The 24494-nt window shown below is 35.2% G+C and overlaps 1 protein-coding gene across 7 annotated transcripts in view; it reads right to left on the bottom strand.

Moving 5' to 3' along the window:
- Positions 1-4892: 4892 nt before the first annotated feature.
- The window catches only part of LOC126382113 (inactive ubiquitin carboxyl-terminal hydrolase MINDY-4B), a 36818-nt gene continuing 17216 nt past the window's right edge, over positions 4893-24494 (bottom strand). For 3 of the 7 annotated variants that reach the window (XM_050031862.1, XM_050031858.1, XM_050031856.1), the window contains exons 2-13: positions 14113-14201; positions 13548-13678; positions 12721-12819; positions 9168-9357; positions 8733-8747; positions 8567-8632; positions 8408-8478; positions 7870-8017; positions 7228-7365; positions 5877-5956; positions 5358-5495; positions 4893-4960 (exon numbers count right to left, since the gene is read on the bottom strand). In XM_050031862.1, coding sequence (XP_049887819.1) covers positions 4903-4960; positions 5358-5495; positions 5877-5956; positions 7228-7365; positions 7870-8017; positions 8408-8478; positions 8567-8632; positions 8733-8747; positions 9168-9357; positions 12721-12819; positions 13548-13678; positions 14113-14201 — 1223 coding nt within the window. In that variant the 3' untranslated portion in view covers positions 4893-4902. Of the gene's footprint in view, positions 4961-5357; positions 5496-5876; positions 5957-7227; positions 7366-7869; positions 8018-8407; positions 8479-8566; positions 8633-8732; positions 8748-9167; positions 9358-12720; positions 12820-13547; positions 13679-14112; positions 14202-15206; positions 15312-20821; positions 20874-21327; positions 21534-24494 lie in introns of those variants that run through there. The other 4 variants (XM_050031860.1, XM_050031859.1, XM_050031861.1 and 1 more) reach the window with 4 other exon arrangements.

Raw genomic sequence — 24494 nt, 5'->3', positions numbered from 1 at the left:
ATTAATAAACGTTTATTTTGGTCAAACTTCGACACACGTAACCCATCCAGTTATAATTATCATATTATTTTTTTATATAATTTTATAATTAAGTAGGTACTTACCTTTTTCATCATATCCATTTCCGAACTTCAATTCCAAATATGGCTGTAAGTAAAAAGACATATTTTCTTCCTGAAACATCAAAAACGTTTAATACAAACAAAACCATAGGAAAATCCGTGTTAACCGTAAACCGAGCGACAATGGCTAATTGCTGGACCGAACAAGATTGGCCATAATAAAATTTTATTTGATCGTTAAAGTTCGTTAATTTATGCGGCCAAAGTTTACCATATCGGTAGTGCGATCTCGCATGGGTTTATGGACACAGCTACTATCTCTTGCTAGGTTAGGGCAGAGGTACCCAAAGTTTTTCAATTCGTTGCCCACTTTGAATTTTCCTTATGATACGGCGGTCCCCTAGCAAGTCAAGTAGGCATATTTATATTTTTATAATATGTATATTTTCATAAATCTCACATCAGTACAAGGCCAAGCCCAAAAGAAATCTCAAAGAAAAACCTGGTTAAGAGTACTCAAAACTAGCGATCATGCATGAAGTTGTAATGCATACCAGAAAGCAAAGAAAATGCTACACCAGAACAGAGTAGCTCTTAAATTAATGATGATGAATGTATAACATTGACTTAAAAGATGGGTTACTATTGCAGTTTCTTGTCATTTCTTCTCCTCAGCCATAACACCTTGCGAAATGACGATGATTCAAAAATGTTAAATTGACCCTCAACAAGTTTATCTATGATAATTACGTTGAATAAATGACTCTGATTTCTGAGTGTATAAATGAGTGTTTCAGGATCATAGTAAATGGTTTTCCGTGACTTCTGCCTACCCCAACGAGAAATAGGCGTGATTTTATGTATGTATGTATATTTGTGAGTATTAAAGATTAGTTTCTAAAGAAGAGATTACAGGGCGCGTCACGGCACCCTTATTTAGCCTCTACGGCGTACTAGGGCAACTTTAAACGAATCTCGTTCTCACTGTGCACCTTACCATATGCGTGTAAGCGAGACATAGAGTCCGCGTGTACTCCTTTACTCTAAAATTGGCCCCGCCGCCGGGAGTGAGGTAAATCAAGCTCGCTCCAAGATTTTTTTATTGATGATAGTTTAGTAGATAGATAAGTAGTTCATTACGAACTAGTAAATATTATTCCTTTGTATTTATGTCCTATGCAATTAGGTATACAATACAGGGTGTTAGTGATATCGTAACGAACACTAAGGGGGATGATTTAGACCATGATTCTGAGATAATTTCCGCCGCAAAATTCATGTTTATTTTTGGTATTTTTAAATTATTTCTAATTTTATACCTTTGCGATGGAAAGGTCGTCTTTGTGCGGAGTGGAGAGTTTCTCTTTTATGTCAGTCCCTAATTTCGATGTAGCATTCTCCATGCTACTTTTTAAAGGAAAAATTGTAGCCTTCTGCCCCGCAGTAAGTACTCTCTCTGACGCGAGTGTGATATCGCCCACAGTAGTCTATTTCAAAGCCGTACTAGGACTCCAGTCCTCCGCCTCTGGATAGTACTGATAGTTACTGCTGTCTGGTTCCAGGTTACAATTCCAGTGACTATATGTATATACCTAGTAGGTACGTATTATTGTTTATTCTAAACTAACGTGCGGGCGCCGTGACGAACAGTTTGGAAACCTCTGGGTTAGGGAATTTTCCTTCTATCACTCTGTGAATAGAAAAGGGATCGTTTTGGGTTTTGGTCTTTTGAGGCTACCCTCAAAAGACCAAAACCCAAAACGATCCCTTTTCTAAGTTCATTAACCTACGTTAATGAACTTCCAAAAATAGGGTATGGCTTGTTTCATTCAAATTAAATTTTATTGAAAACTCGATAGTTGTTACACGTTGTTTTTTGATTTATTAAATGACGTGATACCTGCCTTCATCATTTCTAGGTATGACACTTTGACCCAATTTTACTCTTATTTTATTGGATAGTTTTTTTTGTATACAGAGCAAAACGTAAAAATCAATAGACAGATATAAAGTTTCACTTATTCCCGAGTATTTCTATTTTACAAACAGGAGACCTGTGAAAGTAGGATATTCGACGGAAAGAAAGTTGCTAGACGTCATCAAAATAATGAACTTTAACCGAAACCTATCAAAACTCCTTCAAATACCAAACTCCTTATCAACTGACCTGGAGAAATTACTAAAAAAACCTATCGTAAGGTGAGCACCTCTGCATTTGACGCTGAGTTTGATAAATTACTTTTATTGGTACATTTGTCAAGGGGCTATCGATCATCCTCATCGTAACGAGTCTACAAGGATCGCCTTATCTGACATTAAATCCAAATTTATCAGGGAAAGCTGGGAGCTGGTAGAGAATTTGTTTTAGATTCGAATTTTCATTTTGGTGATCCGTGACGCTCCAGAGGCAGAACACTTGTTTTAAAACCCAGTTAATAAAGCTTATTATTTACTTGACAGCAAGACAGATTTTTTTTAAAAGTTTCATTCATACTAACTGCGAAAGGAGTACCTTATTAACACCCGACGCTACACGGAAAAGTGTAAAGTTGTCACAGTCAAAATCAAAACGCCGTAAGAAAAGAAAAAGTGATTTTGAAACTAGAATTTTGGTATAATTTCAAAAAAAAAAAAACAGAACTTATAACGTACTTTCTACATTTTGAGATTAGTGTACAATACTGGGACGAAATAAAACAAACTTGTTTACCTAAAACTATATTGATATGCATATTTGAATATAGAATAAAATTAAACATTCCCTTGTTAATTTGTCTACTTAGATATGTATGTATCTATGAAGATTGTCATGTGACAATAATATAATTTTATATCTACATAATTACCTCATATTACTCGTACAACATTGCCATTTTGTCGTTAATAAATAAATACATTAAAATCTAAGTCATAACGAGCATCTATGCGGATAGCGTATAACATTTATTTTTATAATAATACAGTAACTGGCCCCGATTCCTGCAGACACCTACTAATTTTACTTTAAGTTATAACCGTCATTTTTTTACCCACCGAAAAGGAAAGGGACGGATGAAAGACAAGTGTTAATTTTAAAATCAATGAGTGAATGAATGATGAGTACTTCGCTGATATGCGACCCGTTTGACGTATGCTATCATCTTAATTTTGTCGGGTTATAGGTCAATGTAAAACATTGGCAGTGATACTTCAAAATACAAACTAAAAATAAACTAAGTTTAAAATAGTATTTCGCGCCACGAAAGAAGTCGGCGGATTTTAACGAAAGTAACTTGACAAGTCACAATAATTCTATGCATAATCTATGACAGTAGCGCCGCGGCCTTTGGGACTTCTTTCGTATACGGATTATATTTTAAACATAGTTTATCTTTTAGTCTTTGTTTTGTAGTAACACTGTTGGAGTTTGTTTTTAATTTCTGCCTTAAATTGACGTGTGTTCCATAAATTTTATGCCTGTCGATTACCCGTGCCTTTCTTTTACGGCGAATAAGAAAATAACAGGTATAAATTAAAATAAAATAAGATGGTGTGTACTGAAATTAGCGCCAATATTTTGTTAAATACAATCACAATTCAAATCAATGTTACAATCTAAATTCTGAAGTCGACGCGTGATATCTTCCTTTCGAATTACGCTAGCGATAAGTCGGATTATAAGTAATTAATGTATAATAGGAATTCTACAATTATAATTTTCATATCTTCCTTTTGAATCCGCATAAAATACACATTTTATATTTATTAATGTGTATATTAGATGTTTATAATTTTCTTATTATAATATTAGATTAAAATACTTGTTAATTTTTATATATATTAGATTGTTTAATACTCGTAATATAATTATAGTTTATAAATTTCATATCATAATTTTAGATGCAGATGTCTGTTTCAAAAATATAATAATATTATTATGTACTCGTACTCAAATCATTATATTGAGCACGAAACGAAAAGATATTCTATATTTATCGCCATCTATAATGACTGAGCCAACTCAGTTAAATGAAGGTTCCTGTTCGATATTTTAGTTGTGAGCTGTATGTTACTTTATTATTTTCCAATACGAGTATTTCTACAAAGTTAAGCATGCTATCTAGTTAACGACTATTTCATTAGCTTTTTAAATCCGCAATAGCTTTGTACGGAGAAAACGTGACTTACGCTGTAGTGTCAAGGGTTCGATTCACGGTTCGGGCTTTAAACCACTTATGAGTATGAATTCATGTTTGGATCATGAATAATTGATATCTCGTGGTTTCAAGGATTTGTGTCCTGTTAATGACAGGCTCACTACATATAATATCGCTAAAACGTAGCTGGCAAAGTGTGGGTGTATATAGTTATATACACCTTTATCTATCCCTTCGGCGATACTATGTCATACAGGCATGTTGCTATGTTATGTTATTAGTAGACTAGAGTGGGGCTTAAAGGAGTCGCCATACTGTGAATGTGGTCACCCGGATCAAACCATATCTCACATAGTGAACGCGTACCCTCTACACCGGTTCCCAGGTGGTATAGCCGAGCTGCATTGTGTGATGGATGCGGCAGAGATTTGGTTAGGGGAGCTTCAGCTAGATATATGATCCACGCAGAATATTTTATTTTTGTCTGCCATACGCAATAATAATAATAAGTTGACTAGAGTGAAAAAGACAGACAAGAATCAGCTCAGTGAGACTACGTAACGGTAATTAACCATAGGTAAAACAGTCTAAACCTTCATTCTACAATTATAAATGTATATCTTAATAACATAGAAAGCGAGTAAGTAGATTATTCTTTATATATTATATATATTATTTTTTGTATTTGGAAAATAAAAGTGTCTTTATTTTGGAGTTTCGGTAGGTCCAGGTCCGGTCCAAGTGATCTTAGCGTCTTGCCACCTGTAAAGATATTACCACTGATTAGCCAAAAATAATATTCTTTTTTAAAATTTACAGTTGAGTAGGTATTTTAGTTTTAACTATTTTATTTTATTTTTACAATTTTACTGTATCTATTATTTTCTTTATCATTTTAATTGTAATTCTATGGGTCTGAGCCTGAAATAAAGATATATTTAATTTATTTTATTTTATTTAATTTAGTCAATTGAGCATATCTGTTTTCTTTATAGGTACCAAGGCATGCCTTATTTTATGCTAATCGTCAGAGCGTTCGTTAGGCTCGCTCCCTATTTTATTACACAGGACTTAATATCGCTGGCGCGGTATGACTGTATGTGTATAGGCATGATGTTATGATAATTGTTGTTTTCCCTGTCTATATGAATGAACCTACTTGGTATGTATAAGTTTCTCAAGCGGAGTAGCACTGATGTCGTCGTTTCTCATGGTACTGGATGACTCGTCGTGCGCACGAGTGTCAACATTGAGCAGCACGTGGCAACCACCACACGTGTAGTAGTGGATGTCGAACCTGGAACATAGGTTGTTTATCTAGGTAGTTGTGTTTCCAGAACCAGGCCCCGACCGACACCTGGGGCCTATTTCATTAATCTTACAATTGTAAATTACAACGACAATTTAGTATTCGTTGCGTTACTAATATAAAGTTGTAAAATATATCTAAGCACACACTCCGCAATGTATATCGAATTAAACCCTTTTGGGGGCCTTCACCGCTGAGCAGGTGTTGATAATTTATGATCCAAACATGATTTTGATAGTCAAGCGTTATTGCAACTGCTCTGTAATCGTGGTAGCACAATTTAAAGTTTAATAATATTTAGCGTTTCTCCTTACTTACAGAAATAACGAGGGACGCTAAATATGTATTATTAAACTTACTAATACCTACCGTCGTTCAGCGTGGTAGTTTCTAAGAAGCTCGCGGTTGGTATTAAATAGTATCCCATAGTGTCCTGCGCAACTTGTTACCTGCAAGGAAAAATATCAAAGTGAAGAGTTTTATTACATATTATCAACATACACATACAAACAAATCACTAAAACAATAAAAAAAAAACAAACAAAAAACTCAAACGTCTTGAAAAATAGTAAAAATGACACGGTGTTTACTTTTAAACATCCATTTAATTTTATTAATATGAAGTTTTTTGTCGGAGTGGAAGTAAAGAAAAACTGAAACGCGATAAAGTTCTTGCGCCACGACGCTAGTGCACCATAATAATCCGCGTACTTTTAAAATAATTATAAGTAGTTAATTAGGTCCATTTAAATCCGTGGACTTCTTTCGTGGTGTAGAGTTTAAAACATAAAAATAATGCAGCATAAGTCCTCAATTGAAAACATAATAACAAAAAACATATCACGCACAAACTTTATGTCCACATAGTAAAATGAATATTTACCAAATAATAATTTGAATCTGTTAGCATTGGGTATTTGCAAAGTTAAAATTATTCACGTTAAATTTAATACATTTCTATGACTCCATAAATATTAAGCAAATGTCGCAAATTACAATCGACTATCAATCAGTGAAGTCAATAATCATTAAACGGAAATTATTTACTTTGGAACTTTGAGCTTTAATTATGTAGTTATGTAGCACTAATATTATTCTCTTTTTTCTATCTCTCTCTCTCTCTCTCTCTCTCTCTCTGCCCTTTATCATTCCTATTACTTTTAATTTTTTTTAATTTGTTTCCTAGCTACTGGATAGATGGCGCTGAACTTTGTAGGTTACTGGAACGGAACGTTATATTTTTTCCGACTTTCTTCAATGTCATTTTGAAATCATAAATCGAAATCTGGGGGCACGGTAGTGCCCTAGCCAAGACGAGCAAAGCGAAGCGCAAGGGTAGGCCCTACCTACCTTTTCTCGAAACGTTTCGCCGGTTTTTTGAACCCTCATAACTCAGGTTTAAATTATAGTAGATAAACTAAACTCTCAAGATATGTTGCCATTAATGGATTTATTAAACCTATAAAGTTAAAAGTGCATAGCTCTTATACTTTAACTTTTATTGATATGTAAAAAACTCCGATGTTGACACTCACTGACATACATACTAACGATCATCATAATTAATTATAAGGTACTTGCAGACGTCTTATAAGGCTGAAATTTGGGATGTGAGCTGGTATTAGTACACAAACAACAAGAAAATTCTAAAACTTTGAAATTTCATCCTCTATACAAAGACAAATTTATATTTTTACATCAATTAAATAATACTACGCACCCAAATAGGCAAAGCTGGAGTCTTCAGTCGGGATCCAGGGTTGGACTTATTGATGTTCTTGGATCCAGATTCGTCTCCACCATACCACACCAGCAACCCCACTGGACTTCGGGATAACACTCCAAATTGAGGCATTGCCTGTATGGCAAAAATAATTTCTTGTAACTCGGAAGGAAGATATCACAAGCCTACTTAAGAATTTAAATTATAACATTGAGTTGAATTGTGATTGTATTTAACAAAATATTGTTGCTAATTACAGTATTGACCATCTTATTTTAATTTATGTTATTCTTGTCATTTTCTCATTCGCCGAAAAGGAAAGGGACGGGTAATCGACAAGCATCAAAATTTATTGAACACACGTAAATTTTAGGCAGAAATTAAAATCAAACTTCAACAGTGTTACTGTAAATTTTTTATTGGCTAATAACCCGACATAGTTAAGTTATCAGTACTCGTCATACGGGTTGCATATTATTAAGATGCCTTCTTTATTTGCCCGGGTTATTAATTAATTAATTTTAAAATTAATAATTATTTCTTTCAATTACTTGCTTATGATGTATCCCCACGGTTAAACTGCTGCAATAGATTTAAGTATAGACGATCTCTTTTTTTATTATTATTTGTAGGACTTACGTAATGATCCTCATCACCGACGTAAACAACTCCATTGTGAAGATACGGAGTAGCTCGCCCGGTCAGAATGAGGGTCACGATGTTCAGGGAACCCTCCACGTGAGAAGACACCAAGTACGTCAGCTTTCCATCTAGATCCTTCTTGACACTTGAAGAATAGAAGAATATTATACATCAGTATCAACGGAACGATTCTATAAAATAGTTATACGTATTATCAAAAAAATCGAATCCATTTTGAACAAATTTGAATTTGGAATATCGACATTAAAAAAATAACACCATATTATACTCATTGTAAAGTAACGTTTGTTTTTTAGGCAGTATTCCTGAAAATCGTATTTAATATTTTTCTCATAATCCTTACGGTTTCGTAAAATATTTATAATGGAATTTGATGTACTTATAATGGAAATTCTAGTACAAAGCTAAGCCGTAACTTGCCCTTACAGTGCACTAATAAGCCTGGACTCTTGTTAGTGCTCTGATTGTATTTCCTCTAGCTCATACTTCTATTTTTAATTCCAACATTACTCACTTTTCACACCCTCGCGTAAGAACCACAGCATATAGCAGCAACAAAGCTCCAGGCCCTTCTTCCGCTTGAAACTAAAAAAAGGATCAACTAACATCGTCTCTCCGATGTTCTTCTTTCTTTCTTTCATCTAATTTATTTACCAATGTTTTTTCTACTTACCAAGTGAAGATATCGTTTCACGAAGATCTGAACATCTTCCAAATTCTTGAACTCAAATAAGTGCAGCTTGAAACATAATTATATATTTAAGATTTCTGAAAAATTATAAGTGTAATTATAAATTATTCGTGTTTAAGTGGTAACTTTCGATTGGTTGTTCACTCACCAACGCACCACCTACCTATAGTCAAGAGAAAAGAAATATGACTTACGTGACTAATGGTGGTATTAATAAACTAATCTCAGCTTCAAGACTACCCTCAAGATCATGTCAATGTGACAGTTCTTATATAAAAACAGAAACTTGAGCAAAGTCTTGAGGGCAGTCTCAGCTGAGATTAATTTATTAATACCACTCTAAAGCAAGTGTCATCCCAAGTTTGGCTAAAATTTCAAGGCTACCCGGTGTGTCAGTAGACAGCCACGTAATACAATTTCGCCTAGTCTTGTTCTGTCTAACATAAAATAATAAATAAACCCACTGCAAGGAACAACGAACCAACCAAATCAACCAACCGCGGATGCTACGCTGCTCTACTGCGGGTTCAACAACCCAAGTTAGAATTCCACATTGCCCAAATCTGATGAAAATACTTCGTACCGTCTCGGTAATCTGATCTTGGTAATACTGAGTGCTGTGAGGCACGTAGCTGTTATCAGTGGGTAGCGCTATGATAGCCGTGGGTTCTACTCCCGGTTGGGGATTGAAGCCGCCAGCGCACCGCCAAATGATCTCACTGCAAGCCCTCCATGTCGCTTCGTCTTGGCGCTCTTCTGAAGGCCGAAGGTAGCTGTGGAACATTTTTATATTATTTTTATTCATCTACTTTTGTATTGGTTGTGAGATCAAATAACCCACCTCATCAAAGCTAGTGGTCAAAGGCCCTTGGCATGGCTCATGTAACGACTGCATACTTCAATTAATTGAACTTAAATTTTTCCTTCAAAATATGTAATCGTCAAATTTTTCGGACAATCTGACTTCGTCTGAGAGGATTTTATTCATATTCATATTCATATTCATAATTTATTGGTAATAATTCGTATTACATGTCAAGATAAAAATTAGTCACATTACAATATTAAAAATTAAAATAAAATTGTTACATTAATACATTCATACAAATAATGTACCTACACAATATTTGAACTGTACTGTCCAGTACCTAATTATCTAAATTACAAATTAATAAATTCATCGTAACTGTAGAACGTGTGCTCAAGAAGCCAACGTTTGAGTCGCGATTTAAAACAAGGTATAGACGGTGCGTCAGTGACGTGTGTCGGCAGTTTATTGTACACCGACGGGCCCATGACGTGGGTCAGCCGATCGGACTTTGCGAGTCTGTGACGAACACCTACCAGTCTACCACCACTCCGCAGGTTGCGTCCATGCACCTCCCTAGCCGTTATGTATTCGTCTAGGTTACAGCGCACATAAGTGGCTACCTGCAGCACGACTATGGACGGTAGTGTCAGGATACCCAGAGACCTAAATAGCGGCTTTGCGGACGTATCTTTTGGCACCTGTACAATAGCCCTGACGGCTCTCTTCTGCATGCGGAAGATTCGCTCCCAGTCAGCAGCGCGTCCCCACAGCTCTGCGCCGTATTGTACGAGCGAATGCACAGTGGCAAAGTAACTTGAGCGGACTACATTTTTGGGCACAACTCTCGCTAGCCTTCGATTTATTTGAAAGAACCAATCGATCTTAGTGGGCTGATAGCGATACGCGCTGAAGGAGGGAAAACGTCGACCGCGCTGGTAGAGTCGGTATCGGGGACAGATTGCCATGTTACTTAGTACCCTAAGCAAACTCAAAACATCAAGCTGAATAGGTGATGCGTGACTGTACTTATGTATCTTTGAAACGTTACCCATGATACTATTTGACAATGTCAGTTTATCAAACAAATAGACAAACCCCTATTATATCGGTTCGCAATTCAAAATGCCTACCTATAATACACACACTTACACACCCTAACTTGGACACTTGTCCACAGCTTCATTATATCCATAACGAACATAAATCAATCACAAACCCAACGAACCAATATAAAGATACCAGACGATATTCCCGCTCCAAAACTCAGAAGAAACACCCATTTTATCGTCCGCAGAAATCTTTAAAACTCTTTCTCGTATACTATAAAATGAAAATATGGCATCTCCACTAGAATGTATAGCTTATAATTTAAATAAACACCGTGGAATGGGTCGACCATAAAATCGTCCATTTCCAGTAAAATATCGTCCGATGGTGCATAGTGCAGAGTTATGCTGGAACACGTGGCGGAGAATTATGATCGGCGTTTTGAAGCTGTGTTGTGCCTCTAGTGTGTAGTTGGGTGTTTCGGGGGAGTATTGCGAGGCACGAGAATTTGGTGAGAAATGTTGACGTATTGGTTTAGCTGCTTGGCATGCTGGCCATGTTACAGAAATGTCGAAGGTGGTTTCTTAAACTGCGGATTATGCAAGTCGACAGCAACTGCTGCAGCCTATTTTTTGCTCGATTTTTTTTATTGCCTTGAGCAGCCCAACTATTGGACAACGTCGCCGTATCTCGCTCTGGCTATTTAGTGGGTGTTGAGTATACTGATAATTTGTCTCTTGTTGACACTTGTTTATCCATCTCGACAAGGACTTCACTAAAGTCTCAACTTCTCGTTTGTGATTATTACAAAAAAAAAAATCTTAGTTTACTAATACTTAGGATTATTTAAATTATATTCCTAGCTTTTCGAACACGATTTGATTCCCGTGTTTAACCGTGTAAGGGATCATTTTACAAAAATAAATCCTTTTTATTTTCATTCACATTATTTGCATCTATAAGCTGATACTGTGCATCCTAGATATACTTATTGACAGCCATATCATTAATAAATTCCTACCAAGCATCGAACGTAATTTATATATTCGATCGAAGATTCCTTACAATATCGTACATCATAATAGCTACCCACATACTTCAACTCGCTTCGAACTACCATCGTTTGTTATAACCAGCGGCATGATTTTGAAAGGGAACCTCTGTAATTTTTATACCCACGCTCGAGGCTAGAAACAATATTGTGAATTTGTGAGCATATCTCGACGTACACCTTGCTTTGAAATATTGACGTTACACAGCTTTTCAATGTTAAAAATGGCTCCGTCTATGTAAATGGAGCAGATATGACTTTCATATTGCAATTTATTGGCGAAGGTGATGGAATGTTATCATTGCCTTAAGGTTTCGTATGAAAATTCTTGCCCATTTTTAACAGTATTACGACGAATGAATCTTTTATGGGTAGAAAATATATAAACCTTATATATGAATAAGAATTAGGTGTGCTTATGGATTATGAGGACAATTATAATGTTTGGAATTTTACTTCAACGTTTGCGCGCTTGTATAATTGTTATATACAGGGTGTTAGTAACCTCGTACCAAATACTGAGGGGTATGATTCACAACAACTTAGGAACATTATTGAAGCTCTAGTCCGGTAAAAGATAGATAATACACCAAATCCCTTTTATATCAACATGTGAGTGACCTCATATTCTCTTTTCAAAAATTAAAAAAACAAAATATAGATCTAGATGGAGATATTCCAAATTCTGAGATTTTATCAGTTAAGTATGAAATATTTTCCGATATTCATGTGTCAGGGGTGATTTTATGCAACTCGTCGTAAAATGTTGGATTAAACCGCGAAAATGATAGAAGGATTTCATGGCTTACCACAATAACAGTTCCATTTCGTGTGAAAAACTGTCAATCTAAGCGACTTTTTCACGATTTTTCTGTTACGACGATAATCATACATTTATTCAAAAGATCATCAACAAAAAACGTAAGGTTCTAATATTGCGCTATTCTGGCACTTGAGTTCCATTGACAGAGGGCGCTGTTATAAGGGAGAAGTGAAGTGTAAAGTCGCTTAGGAGTAAGTGAGCGCGCGGACTATCTGTCTTGTTCGCACTTACGCTTTAAGCGGCACACGGTAAGAATGAGGTGTTTTGTATGTAGTGTCCGGGGTTTGCAATAACGTCAACAGAACAAATAGACTTGCTGTCATTGTACTGAACAGACGATATGCCAGCGTTGACCGTATCTCGATCAAATGCCAGCGTATTGAATAGTAGGTACTGTTACTCACGTGTCAGGCGGTAAAGAACTCTTATTATCTTTAGCAATAGGCCTGGAGTCAAACAGAAGCCACTTGATGATGTGAGCTTGAAGACCAGCCAACAGAGACCTGTAGCCAATGATTATAGATTATATTTTACGTTTACTACGGCGTAGCTGGGGGGTTGAAATGGCCACATCGAAGAAATTCGTCTAATAAAGCAATATTGCAATTTGACATTTGCGCATATAAAAGTAAGTGAGCAATACCAAAAAATGAATGAATTGCTTTGATGTGGCCATTTTAACCCCCCTTGTCTCATAATAATCTGAGTCTGTAATGAGTTATATAAAGAACCCATTAGTGACTTCTTTGGATTGTTTGCGTCTAAAAAGCTATCAGTAGCAACTTTACATAAAAATACTTAAAATTAAGCTACGTATCTTCTCAAAGACTTTCTTAAGATCCTGACACAAAACTTTTGCTATATCCATAGTGTCTTCATAGTGGTCTATAAAGCTGAACCTTTCTAACTAACTTGCCAGGGACAGGTCCGATTTTGATGTTTTTTTATTTTTCATTTGTAGGGGTAGGTTTATATATCATTTCAAATCAGAAACAGACTCCACTCTCATGCATGCTTGCTGGTTTACAGTACTCTTGACCTTACTTTTGTTGAAAACATACTGGATTTGATCGCGGTATGAATCCCTAGACCTTCTTCTTCCAACTCCTATTACATACATCCGCATCCAAAATCATTATCAGGTTTATTTGTCTGTCGCTGTCTATATACAGCACAATTTTCAAACACAATTCACTAGGGATATAACATCTTTTAAATGAAACAACATTACCTGCATCCGTTACGAGGAGCAGCGAGGCCGTAGCCAAGTGGTTGGTCTGCCGGTCTCATGACGAGGGGAGAACGGACCCACTCTCCACGCGGGGGACAAGACGCCGTTCCGAAGATGGTCAGGCGAAGTTCCTGGTGGAAGAGGTGATTGATAACTGATCTCAGCAATCCTAGCTCGGACTCTAAACCACTGAATTCGACTTCTTGAATTTTAATTCATGTTTGGATCATAGATAATTATTATCACTTTGTTCCAGGTCTTATGTCCTGTTAATGAAAATAGGCTTGAAATAGTATTAACGAAGTGGGTAGTTACACTGTCAACGTCTCCGCAATGACAAGCAAATGAAATGTATTAAGTACTGTACTTATTTTTAATAAAAATAAATAAATAAGCGCGATCGCTGCAACGCGGCCAAAATCTCAGGAAAAATAAATTGGTAAGGTAGGTATTTGCTTTTACCTTATTTAACATTGAATTACGTATCGACCCTATCAAAATAGTTTTAAATGAGTTTATGACATGTGAGGCAAACCCAGAAAAAGTCACAAAAAAGGACACTCACCATAGCCAGTTCTTCGGTAATGGGCTTGCCTCCTACGACCGCAGGCTTGGACCCCGGCGGGTACTTGTTACGAGCATACAGTACTCGTTCTGTAAAAAAATAAACGCATTTCAAACAAGAACTTTGTAATATTTGAGTATACCGTTTTTTCTGCAACTTTGTTGAGTAAGTAGAGCCGTGAACATTGATTATTCCCAATAAAACAATTTTTTTTTAATTATTTCGTCATATTGTTTACAATATTCAACTTGTGCAGTCCAAGAGGTCAATATGACTTGTAAACGTGTAAACATCTATTGTGTTAAATTGAGTAATATTTAGTAGGTAAAATCCAAAATGTAACTTGAGATATGTCATTCAAAATGGAGACTATCTTACTTAAAATTAAAATTTACCACTGATATATGATAAATAATGAATTTGAATTCGAATATTTTATTACCCTTTTGAATTTGCAATTACAATTCATATTTTAAAACTGAATTTACAATTACAATACATGATGGGATACAGGCATGATGCTATGTTATATTATGTAAAAACGGAGTTTTTAGTAAGAATTATAATAAGTAATTTTATTTACAAAAGTCGTCACAGCACTAAGAAAGTTTAATTTTTAGATTAAAATTCCTTGAAATACTTATATTTTAAAGTGAATTATTCCATTTTGATTCCTTTATTCGTGCTATTGTCGGCTCAACAATGGCCGCCTATTTGCTTTGTCGAGCGTCCGCTAGGTGATCGTCCAAGAAACTTCTAAATAAGAAAATATTCCCCGTTGAATTCAATAACTACGCTATATTGCTTCAAGATAGAATATTCAAGAAGTTTTGAGAATTCGCATTTGAATTGTTGAATTCGAATATGAATTTCCAAGGATTTATTCATATATAGCAGTCTGCATAAAATATGCTTTATTGAGCACAAAGAGCGTAAGGTATGTACAAAAAAAAGAAAAAAGAAATGAAATAATAATTATTTCAAATTAATATCATAGCATTAATTTTTTATAGCGTTATTCTATTAGCATTTAGCCCACTGCGCATAGATAACGGACATCAACCACGGTTTAAATAAATATAAATAATTCAAACCGAAACACTCCTCTTGCGACGTCCCAAGAAATTTTCTCATTTTTACTCGTAGACACTTGCTTGAATTATAATTAAACACTTCAGTTTTATTTTTGATTCTAATATTCTTTTATTAGATATAATATCTTGCAATGCAATGTTAGTTATTTAAATACTTTGAACGTTATTAATAATAATAGTATCCATTATTTTTTAAGGTAAAAATATATTTATTTTTTTACGCAACAAAACCGTTTCTTAGTCAAATTCTAAAGGATCTCTCCAACTAACAACGTTGGAGTAGTGTCCGGCTTTTCAAGCACTATCTTCTAAAGTACTCTTGAGGATAACGAGGGAAACCGAACCGAAACGAGCCGAAACCTGTTTTCATACACCCATTGAATGAAAACTTACTCAACCGTGCTATGTAAACCGTATTTGAATTAAGACGAAACTTACGATCCAAATGACCTTATAAAGGTAGTTTACGTGTTGGTGTTTATTTGAAGGTAACATGGAATAGGTTAGTTATTTTGTACCTATATATAATACAACAATGTACTTATTCGTTTTATAAATCAAGAGTCGGTACGGTCACGTAACTGAGATAAATTTAAATAAATAATTTTATATTTTTATGTTTAAAAATAAACTTAATAATCAAGAAATTATAATCTTAAGAAAAATAATTGGGAATGTTAGCATAGCCTGAACAAGTTTATGGCAAAAGTTTTAGGACATGTCAAAAAAACTTTGAAACATGCTTCAATATTCCCAAGTTAAAAATTCAAATGAAGAACGTTTAAGTTTTAAAATGTTCTATCATAAGTTAAAAAAAAAGTTATAATTATTATTTAAACGTAAATTAATTATTATAGATTTTTATTGGTAATAATATTAATATTTGTGAATATCTCGTAATGTTTAATCGGAACAACTGTTTCGCGTGAGTTCAACGCTGTACTAAGTCAGGAATATCACTTCTATAAGACATTATGTAGCTAGGTGTGAAACGTGAACTGCATTAAAGGCGTTTACTCACACGTTCCAATCAACTTTTATAGCACTGCGACGCTAGACCGTATTGAAATTTAGCCATTTTCAATTCTAAATCTTTCTAAACGCGACAAAGTTGATTTTCTATCAAAGAAAATGTTACAAGTTGGCAAAAGTTGTTAAATCGTCTTTTGGCTTGTGTAAAGTTTTTACAGGATATTTTTATTTATTACAGTCTTTATGTCAGTAAGCATAAAGTGATCATAAAATTTAAAAATACTTTTGATATTATATTTTATCTTTAATAATATTTATATCTAATACCATATTTCTATATTTCATTATATAAATATTTTTAACTTTCACTCGTATTTTGACCATTTACTTCATTATCCGCTAATGAAATTTTTAAATATAGAATGAGGGAATTTAGGCTACGTTTCCAAAAAAAAAATATAGATTGCGCTGTACAGATTTCGCTTATTTTACACCTAAATATATTTTTTTAATTTCACGCATAACAGACTTAAGCAAATTTTATCTTTGTTTTTGGGTATAAATGATGACCCTTGTTTACACTCTGGCACAAAACATCTTCCATCCATTAATATTCTAATCAAAATAATGTGAAGCAATAATTATAGGTAGTTACATAATTTTATACGTATCTGATCGAAATATCAAGGAATAATTATTTTATATACGCGTCTGCCATTATTCTTATTCTTCTTCTTTTCCTATCGTGTGGGTTGTGAGGTGGATTACCAACCTCACCAACCCTGGTATCAGGGTCGCGTCTGCCATAACATTATAATAATTTTGATTAATTATGTACCCGGGCAATGAGAAAATAGTTAATTATCACAATACATTAAACCGCGTCATCTCTATTTTTTTATGGAACAGCCTGGCAAGTCTGTCATTCTTGAGGATTTTTTGTATAAATTCAAAATTATTTATTTCTTGAAGAAATTTATTTAATTTCACTCATAATAATCTCTAATAATCTAAAACATGAATAAAATATCTACTTATGGAGCCAAAATAATTCAAGCTCCATTATTTATATCGATTCCCTTTATATGGGAAATAAATATTTAAAATATTATATATTATATTGGGTTATTTATGGACTAAGTTTTTTATAATAATTTTATTGATAAATTGTATATTTAGTATTGTTTAAAATAAATTACTTGTCCTATCTGATTGAAATTCAGCATTACAAAAAAAAGACATTATTGAAACTCGGCATTGCCACTGCCGCATCGAGGGTGTAGCTAGTAACCATAATGCCTGCATTCGTGTTGCATGCTCCATCAAGGACAGTGCTATATTGAATTCGATTGGTTCCGTGATAGGAACGTAATGGATATGTGAGGAACGGGATGTTATTCGGTTCCTTTACCTATAACATTAATATGGATTGAAGTTACATTGCTAATGTAACTGTAAGATACGTATCATTTTTTCTTTTTTTTTTGACGTGACTTATTGTAGATTTGCCGCAGATAGCATTAACTTCTTAGCCGGACAAATGGGGAGCGCTGAGGGCTCTCACCCGGTACAAAAGATAACATGCCTCAGTTAGACGCGAACCTCGTCTCAAGATGTCGTCTCAGAGGAAGAGTATTTGAAAGAATTAATCGACCCTAGTGGGTCGATAGCGATAAACGTTGAATGAGGGAAATCGTCGACCACGCCGGCGGGACCGGTATCGGGGTTCAAGATAGGTATCAATTGATACGGAAAATGATTAAATAAAAAATAACTTTTTGTACTGAGCTATATCAAAAGTAATCAGTAATTCAATTAATTTTATCTTTACGATTTCATTGGTATTTTTTCATATAATATTTTTATAGAATGAGTCATCCGCTTATTAACGAAATGGTTCTACTATATATGCATATACGATGTATTATATTTTATTATATCTCGTTGGAAAAATCATATTTCTCGGTTTGTTTTTACAACATACCCAAGAAAAAGCATCTGAATGCGTTCTATGATTTTCATACGCTTCTAACCAGCATAAAAGTAACACTTATAATAAAATATAAGCATAAAGCGTTGATATTGGCAAAATATTTACGGCGTTGTTAGCCGTTTCATTTCATAAAGTAATTCTAACTTTACACCACATTCATACAGAGTTTTATTCGTTTTGGTCCCTGTTGTGTGATCAAGTGTTTAGATGTACTATGTGCGAGGATCTTTCCCAAGAAGATTGGCTATATAAGCTTATACGATCCCGACGACCCGATGACTCTAGCCATAGAGGCAGCCAATCAGCTCGCGACACCAAACACTTCAGGACCCCGATACCGACCCCGCCGGCGTGGTCGACGATTTCCCTCATTCAGCGCTTATCGCTATCGACCCACTAGGGTCGATTAATTCTTTCAAATTTTTCCTCTCAGACGACGCCCTGAGCCGAGGTTCGCGCCCAACTGGGCACCCTCAGGCCTGTTGTCTTAAACGTTGTACCGGGTGAGAGCCTTCAGCGCTCCCCATTTGTCCGGCCAAGTAGTTAATGCCATCTGCGGCAAATCTACAATAAGTCACGTCAAAAAAAAAAAAGCTATATAAGCCACTTATAAGTTCACATGAATGTCGTAGTTGAAGCAGTTGCCGTAGGCGAAACCGGCTGGATCACATGAATTGAACAATACTATATAAAAATATGACTTTGTTTTTATATATTTTGTCATTTTGTTATGACCAATAAACCGCCTTATATTACCGCCTTAAAACGAGTATAAAACGAAGACTATACCGGGTGAGAGCCTTCAGCGCTCCCCATTAGTCCGGCCAAGTAGTTACTGCCATCTGCCGCAAATCTACAATAAGTCACGTCAAAGTGGATTTTTTTGTGTTTTATAAAATTATTTTCAATTCGATATTGTGCTTTAAGCTGCGTAGAAATCAAACTTAAAATAAAAAGATAATATTATAAAACCCATCCATGTACAACAACATTGCACGTAGGTAAGTTAATTACGTACGAAGTCAAGCGACTTTTCGCGTTTTTCTATTTACATTAAAACATAGAACACGTTCAGCTGCTTGTCTTCCCGGGCATGTCGTAAAAACCGACAGAGGGATTGTGTCCTCTAACATGATGGACTAATGTTATGGGCGATAGGCTGATCCCTTATCACCATAAGGTTCATCATATCCAGCTTACGACATCGTATCAACAGTGGCTGCAAGTTGTCTTTGATTACTTGTGGCTCTGCCCACCCCATTAGGGATAACGGGCGTGAGTTTATGTATGTGTATGTGTTCTATTTACATTGCGGCGCAGCAAAAACTCAAAATCTTACATGAAAAATTCCGACAACAAAAATTACTTGGACTAAAGATGATGGTCCGTGTTTTAAATATCTTTTCGTTCGTCGTGTATTTCTGTGTGTCGTGGTAGCCCAGTTGGTAGAACGCTTGCCTCTCATTTTGAGGTCGCAGGTTCGAATCCAGCACACGCCTAAACCAATGATTGTATTGGTTTTGTTTATCACGTGCTCAGCGGTGAAGGAAGACATCGTGAAGAAACCCACATTCCCGAGAAATGCATTTTCGGAGGTGTGTGACTTAATCTGTACTGGGCTGGTTTTCTCTTCGCGGGTTGGAAGGTCAGACAGGCAGTCGCTTCTGTAAAAAACCGGACTTGCCATATCTACAAGTTAGATAAGTGGACCCTGTGAAAAAATAATGCTAGGGAGATGATGATCGTGTATTTCGGTGTGTATAAAAATCGTAAACCTATTTTGTGTGAAGGCATGTGAGTAACTAATTTCCGCTCCATTCAATATCCGACAACAATGTAACACAGAGAGAAATAAATAAAAATATAAGTTTGGTTGGGGGAACATCGATACAGTGTGCGATAAATAGAGCAAAGGCTCGAAAAGTCTATAAGAAAAGAAGAAAAAGAAAAGTCTATAGGTAGTGTATATATATATATATATATATATATACTGGGTGTTAGTGACATCGTAACGAATACTGAGAGGGTTGATTCAGACCATGATTCTGAGTTGATATCAAGTGGAATTTCGTGTCAAAAAATTCATGAAAATTTTTCTTTTCTTTTTAATTATTTTCCAATCCATACTTTCTCCTTCTCACATACATACTTCCATACTTACTTTACTTATACTTTTATTCATACTTTCTTCTTTCTTCTTTTCTTTCTTTGTCTGTATATATATATATATATATATACATAAGATCACGCCTATTTCCCGTTAGGGTATGCAAAAACCACGGAATGCTACATACTATTGGTATTGTTAAGCGCACCACGTCCACTACATACAACAATTTCATTCTTTTGCGTGCCGCCTTACCGCGTAGGTGCGAGCGGGACAGACAGTCCGCGAGCTCGCTCTTACTCCTTAAGGGCTCACGGCCATGTAGACTAAAGTAACAACCCCCAGAGGGGGTGAGGTAAATGTAGCTCAGCACCCGATACCAATTGGTGCGGGGCGAAGGGTTATTGTTCTATACGCAGTTTTGTTCTTTATGCAACAGGGTTCTAACTATTGTACAAATTTGTGCATGATATTGCGGATGAGTACCTGTGTTATATCTGTTGGAAATAGATCAGATAAAATAATGTTTGTATAAAAAATTACCTTCGTTCGACGCAGTAGAATTTTCTCTCACTATCCTCTCCATCGTTTAGAACTGCGATAAACAAAGAAGTTATAAAGTTTGATTTACATGGATACCATCTTTACGGGCGTCAAGTTCACTGCCACCGTAACTACTTTTTATTATCTGTTTAGGTGAACAAACTTGGAAAGTTTATTTCCACATAGCAACACTGAAACACGTTCTAAACACATGCCATTACAACTTTTCAAAAAGCTATCTATTTTAACACCTTTTTGGATTTGAAAAAAGAACTTTATTGTTTCTTTTCAGTATTTGTACTAAACTTTACATGCTCGATTCAAAACCTACATTGAAACAAACATTTTGCTATTTCTTACCTTGCTTTAGCTTGAATTGCACTATAAAATCACCTTCCATCCCTTTTTTATTTTATTTTAAACAACATTCACCCGTCATCTCATACACAACCCACGTCATTTACAAAATTGATATTATCATCGTCAAAAATCACTATTTCACCTACACATTTGCATTGAAATCCAACTGACACAATTCTGGAACTCAATCACGATATGTCAATCAAACTTGAAGCATACTTAATGGAAAATCACTCACATATACGAGAAACCGCAATGTGATGCGCGGAAACACTTTTCTCAAGGCAAATCCGTTTTTATATCGAACAAAAGTCTGTATAAAACCTTATATAACCAACACGTCAAACCAGTATAGGTGGTAGTACGAAAATGCTTGCTAAGGGGTAAATAAAGCATGGTAACCGTGAATTCTATAGGGTTTATGTAAGTGTTAAAACATGGTCGAGGGCAGAGATTGTGGATATGGCATTTATTTACACTTAATCATCAGCTCCCAAGCATTATCCGGTTTTTTACAGAAACGACTGTCCGTCTGACCTTCGAACTACTCCAATACAGGTCACATACCTCCAAAACGCACTTCTGCTGAATGTGACGTTCTTAGTTACTTATCTTAATTAGGTAATAATTGTAGTAAAATAAGTTGATGTGTTCATTTTACATTAATTTTGTAGGTGTAAGTTTCCATAATTTAGTTCCAAACTGCAGTCAAAGCCGGTGGAGGCGGCACAAAATTATTCACGACTATGTTTAGAGCTTTAAAGCCGTATTGCTAAGAAGATTAGTTAGAAATCCCCCGGGTAAACTAAGCTGGCACGTTCTACCTCATGTGGCCGGGTAAATAAAAACTAGGTAATAAACCTAGCAAATCCAATCTCAGACTTGCAACTATGTTCGTAAACGTCGAACAAGATTAAGGCTATGCAGCTTTAGATGTATGTAGGTAAGGAATGTAGAATATAATATGTCGCGGGAATATTGTCGAATCTGGCATATTAATAATAAACGCTTATACATTTTTGATACTTGATTCCAATAATCGCATTATTACGGATTACCTTCTGATTAATTAAATAAAATCTTAACAAGAAATAGAATCTTAATTAAGTGAAGAAGGAGAAACGAGAACTGAGAATGGAATGCTCAGAAAGTTTGGACATGTAGAAAGAATGAAAGAAAGTAGATTAATGAACAAGATTTATGATGCGGGTGTAAATAGTAGGGTCTGAAGAGGAACCTAGGCGAACGTACCGCGATCAAATCCAGGATGTTTCAAAGAAAGGCGAGCATGAATGACGATTGACGAATGACGAACCAAAAGTGATGTGTCAGAACCGTTGTAAGGAAATTTCCGTGGTATTAACCAATGACAAAAAAATAATCTTTTCGATTACTAAGCTTCAGTTGTAATTATCCGATTTTCACAATCTTCCTGCAACATCCTTTATAGTAAATTAATCCTTTATTTTTAGGTCACACTTGCACAGAAAGCTTTCATGCGCTAAAGTAATAATGCTGCCATTTTGAAATATGGCGCCGCGTTCGGTTTTTGAAAAACATGGCTACCGTTTTTATTCACAGTTTTTAGAGATGATTTATTTGTTATCGTTTGTTTGGGGTGTAAAGTTGGTTGGAATTGTTGAGGTTTGTAAATATTTGAGTAAGTAACTTTTTAACATATTTTAATCATTGTAACAAGGATTGTAGACGGCGATACGGCTCACCACCTATCACGTTGGTTTAACAGAAACCTGTGTGAGATGTGGGTAATTATTTTGATGATGTACCTCTTACTAGTCCATTGAGATATAGTCGTCAGGTATGGACAGATCACCTTTCGACACTTGTGGCACTGGTGGTTTTGATTTAGTTTTCACATTTGAACCAATTACTTAACCTTAACTACAATGACTACTTGACAGTTTTCGAATAAGTATTTTAAAATTTACAAACGCTTATTTTATACTTTTTGAAATATTTTTATTTTCTAGTAGAAGCTTTATATGGTATAATAGAAAAAAATATATAATTTTCCACATTAATTTCAAATTTCGTGCGAAAACGGTTGGTGACGTGACATTTTGCCCTGTGACGTTTCAATGTACAAAGAAACAGTCAAACAGTATAACTTGAAACCTGACAGATAGTTTTTGTTTATATTGTGATATGTGACGTCACACGAAGCTCAATCATGGCCGCCCGCATACTTATTTGTAATAAAATATTTAAAAATGATATTAATTAAAAATCTATTGGATTATCATGGTTAAAATGATAAACTACCATATCCGATATATTTCATAATTTATTGTTACAACTGTCAAGTAGCCAATTAGAAGCTATCTTATAGTTATTTTTCAGCTATTTACAAAGAAAATTGCTGAAGGCCAAAAAGCTCAAAATTTTCTTTCAAGTTTCGTAGTTTTAGGTGGTTAGCATAGTGTTTTCAATCTGAACTGTCTATCAAATTGCTGTGGAAGGCAGTAATGCCTATTCTATCACCATAAACATAGGTATCATAAAATATTGACACAGATTTTGTATGAGCATTAGAACAATAGCCTATACGCTATTTTCAACGTTTTGAGAAATTGGGTGATTTGAGTAGATTAATATTTTAATTTATATAAGTATATGAATTCAATTCAAAAATTTCTAACGAAGTCGGCTAACCCTCTTTTCGGGAATGTTGTAAAAGCTGTGAGAGGGATTTATCATTTTTATAAGACTCAGGAATTGTGTCGTTTATAACAAGTTGGGTTAACGGTCTCTGTGGTCCAGTGGTTGAGCGTCGGGCTCCGGTCCCGGACTCGATTCCCGGTGGGGACATACCACAATGTTTTTTTATGATTCGTAGTTTGTTTATTTAATTGTAATTTTGAGATTACAGGCTGATCAACTGATTATCCAAAAGTAAAGTAAGATGATCCGTGCTTCGGAAGGCACCTTAAACCGTTGGTGTCGGTTACAACTTACTGATGTACGGTCACGAGCATTAATATGTATACACTTTGGTACCATGTCACATTAACTTTTTTGACAAATTGAAACTGTAAGTCTCGCTAAATGTCAAATATGTTAGTGCGACAGAGTCCTAAAGTGGGTACAATATATTACTCATGACTGTAGGCTCAATAATAACCCTGACACCAGGGTTGATAAACCAGTTGGATCAACATTAGGTAGAAGAACTATTTCCATCATTTTTTTTTTCTTAGGGTATTAGATTGTCTCTCACTACACATCATTATGTTAATCTTAGGAATTTGTATCAAAACTGACTGCAAGTTGTCTTCCTTATGGCTCTATCACG

This window comes from Pectinophora gossypiella, chromosome 3, assembly GCF_024362695.1.
Source record: "Pectinophora gossypiella chromosome 3, ilPecGoss1.1, whole genome shotgun sequence".
NCBI lineage: Eukaryota > Metazoa > Arthropoda > Insecta > Lepidoptera > Gelechiidae > Pectinophora > Pectinophora gossypiella.
The sequence above is the reverse complement of the archived record's forward strand: the minus strand, read 5'-3'. Positions and strand labels throughout refer to the sequence as shown.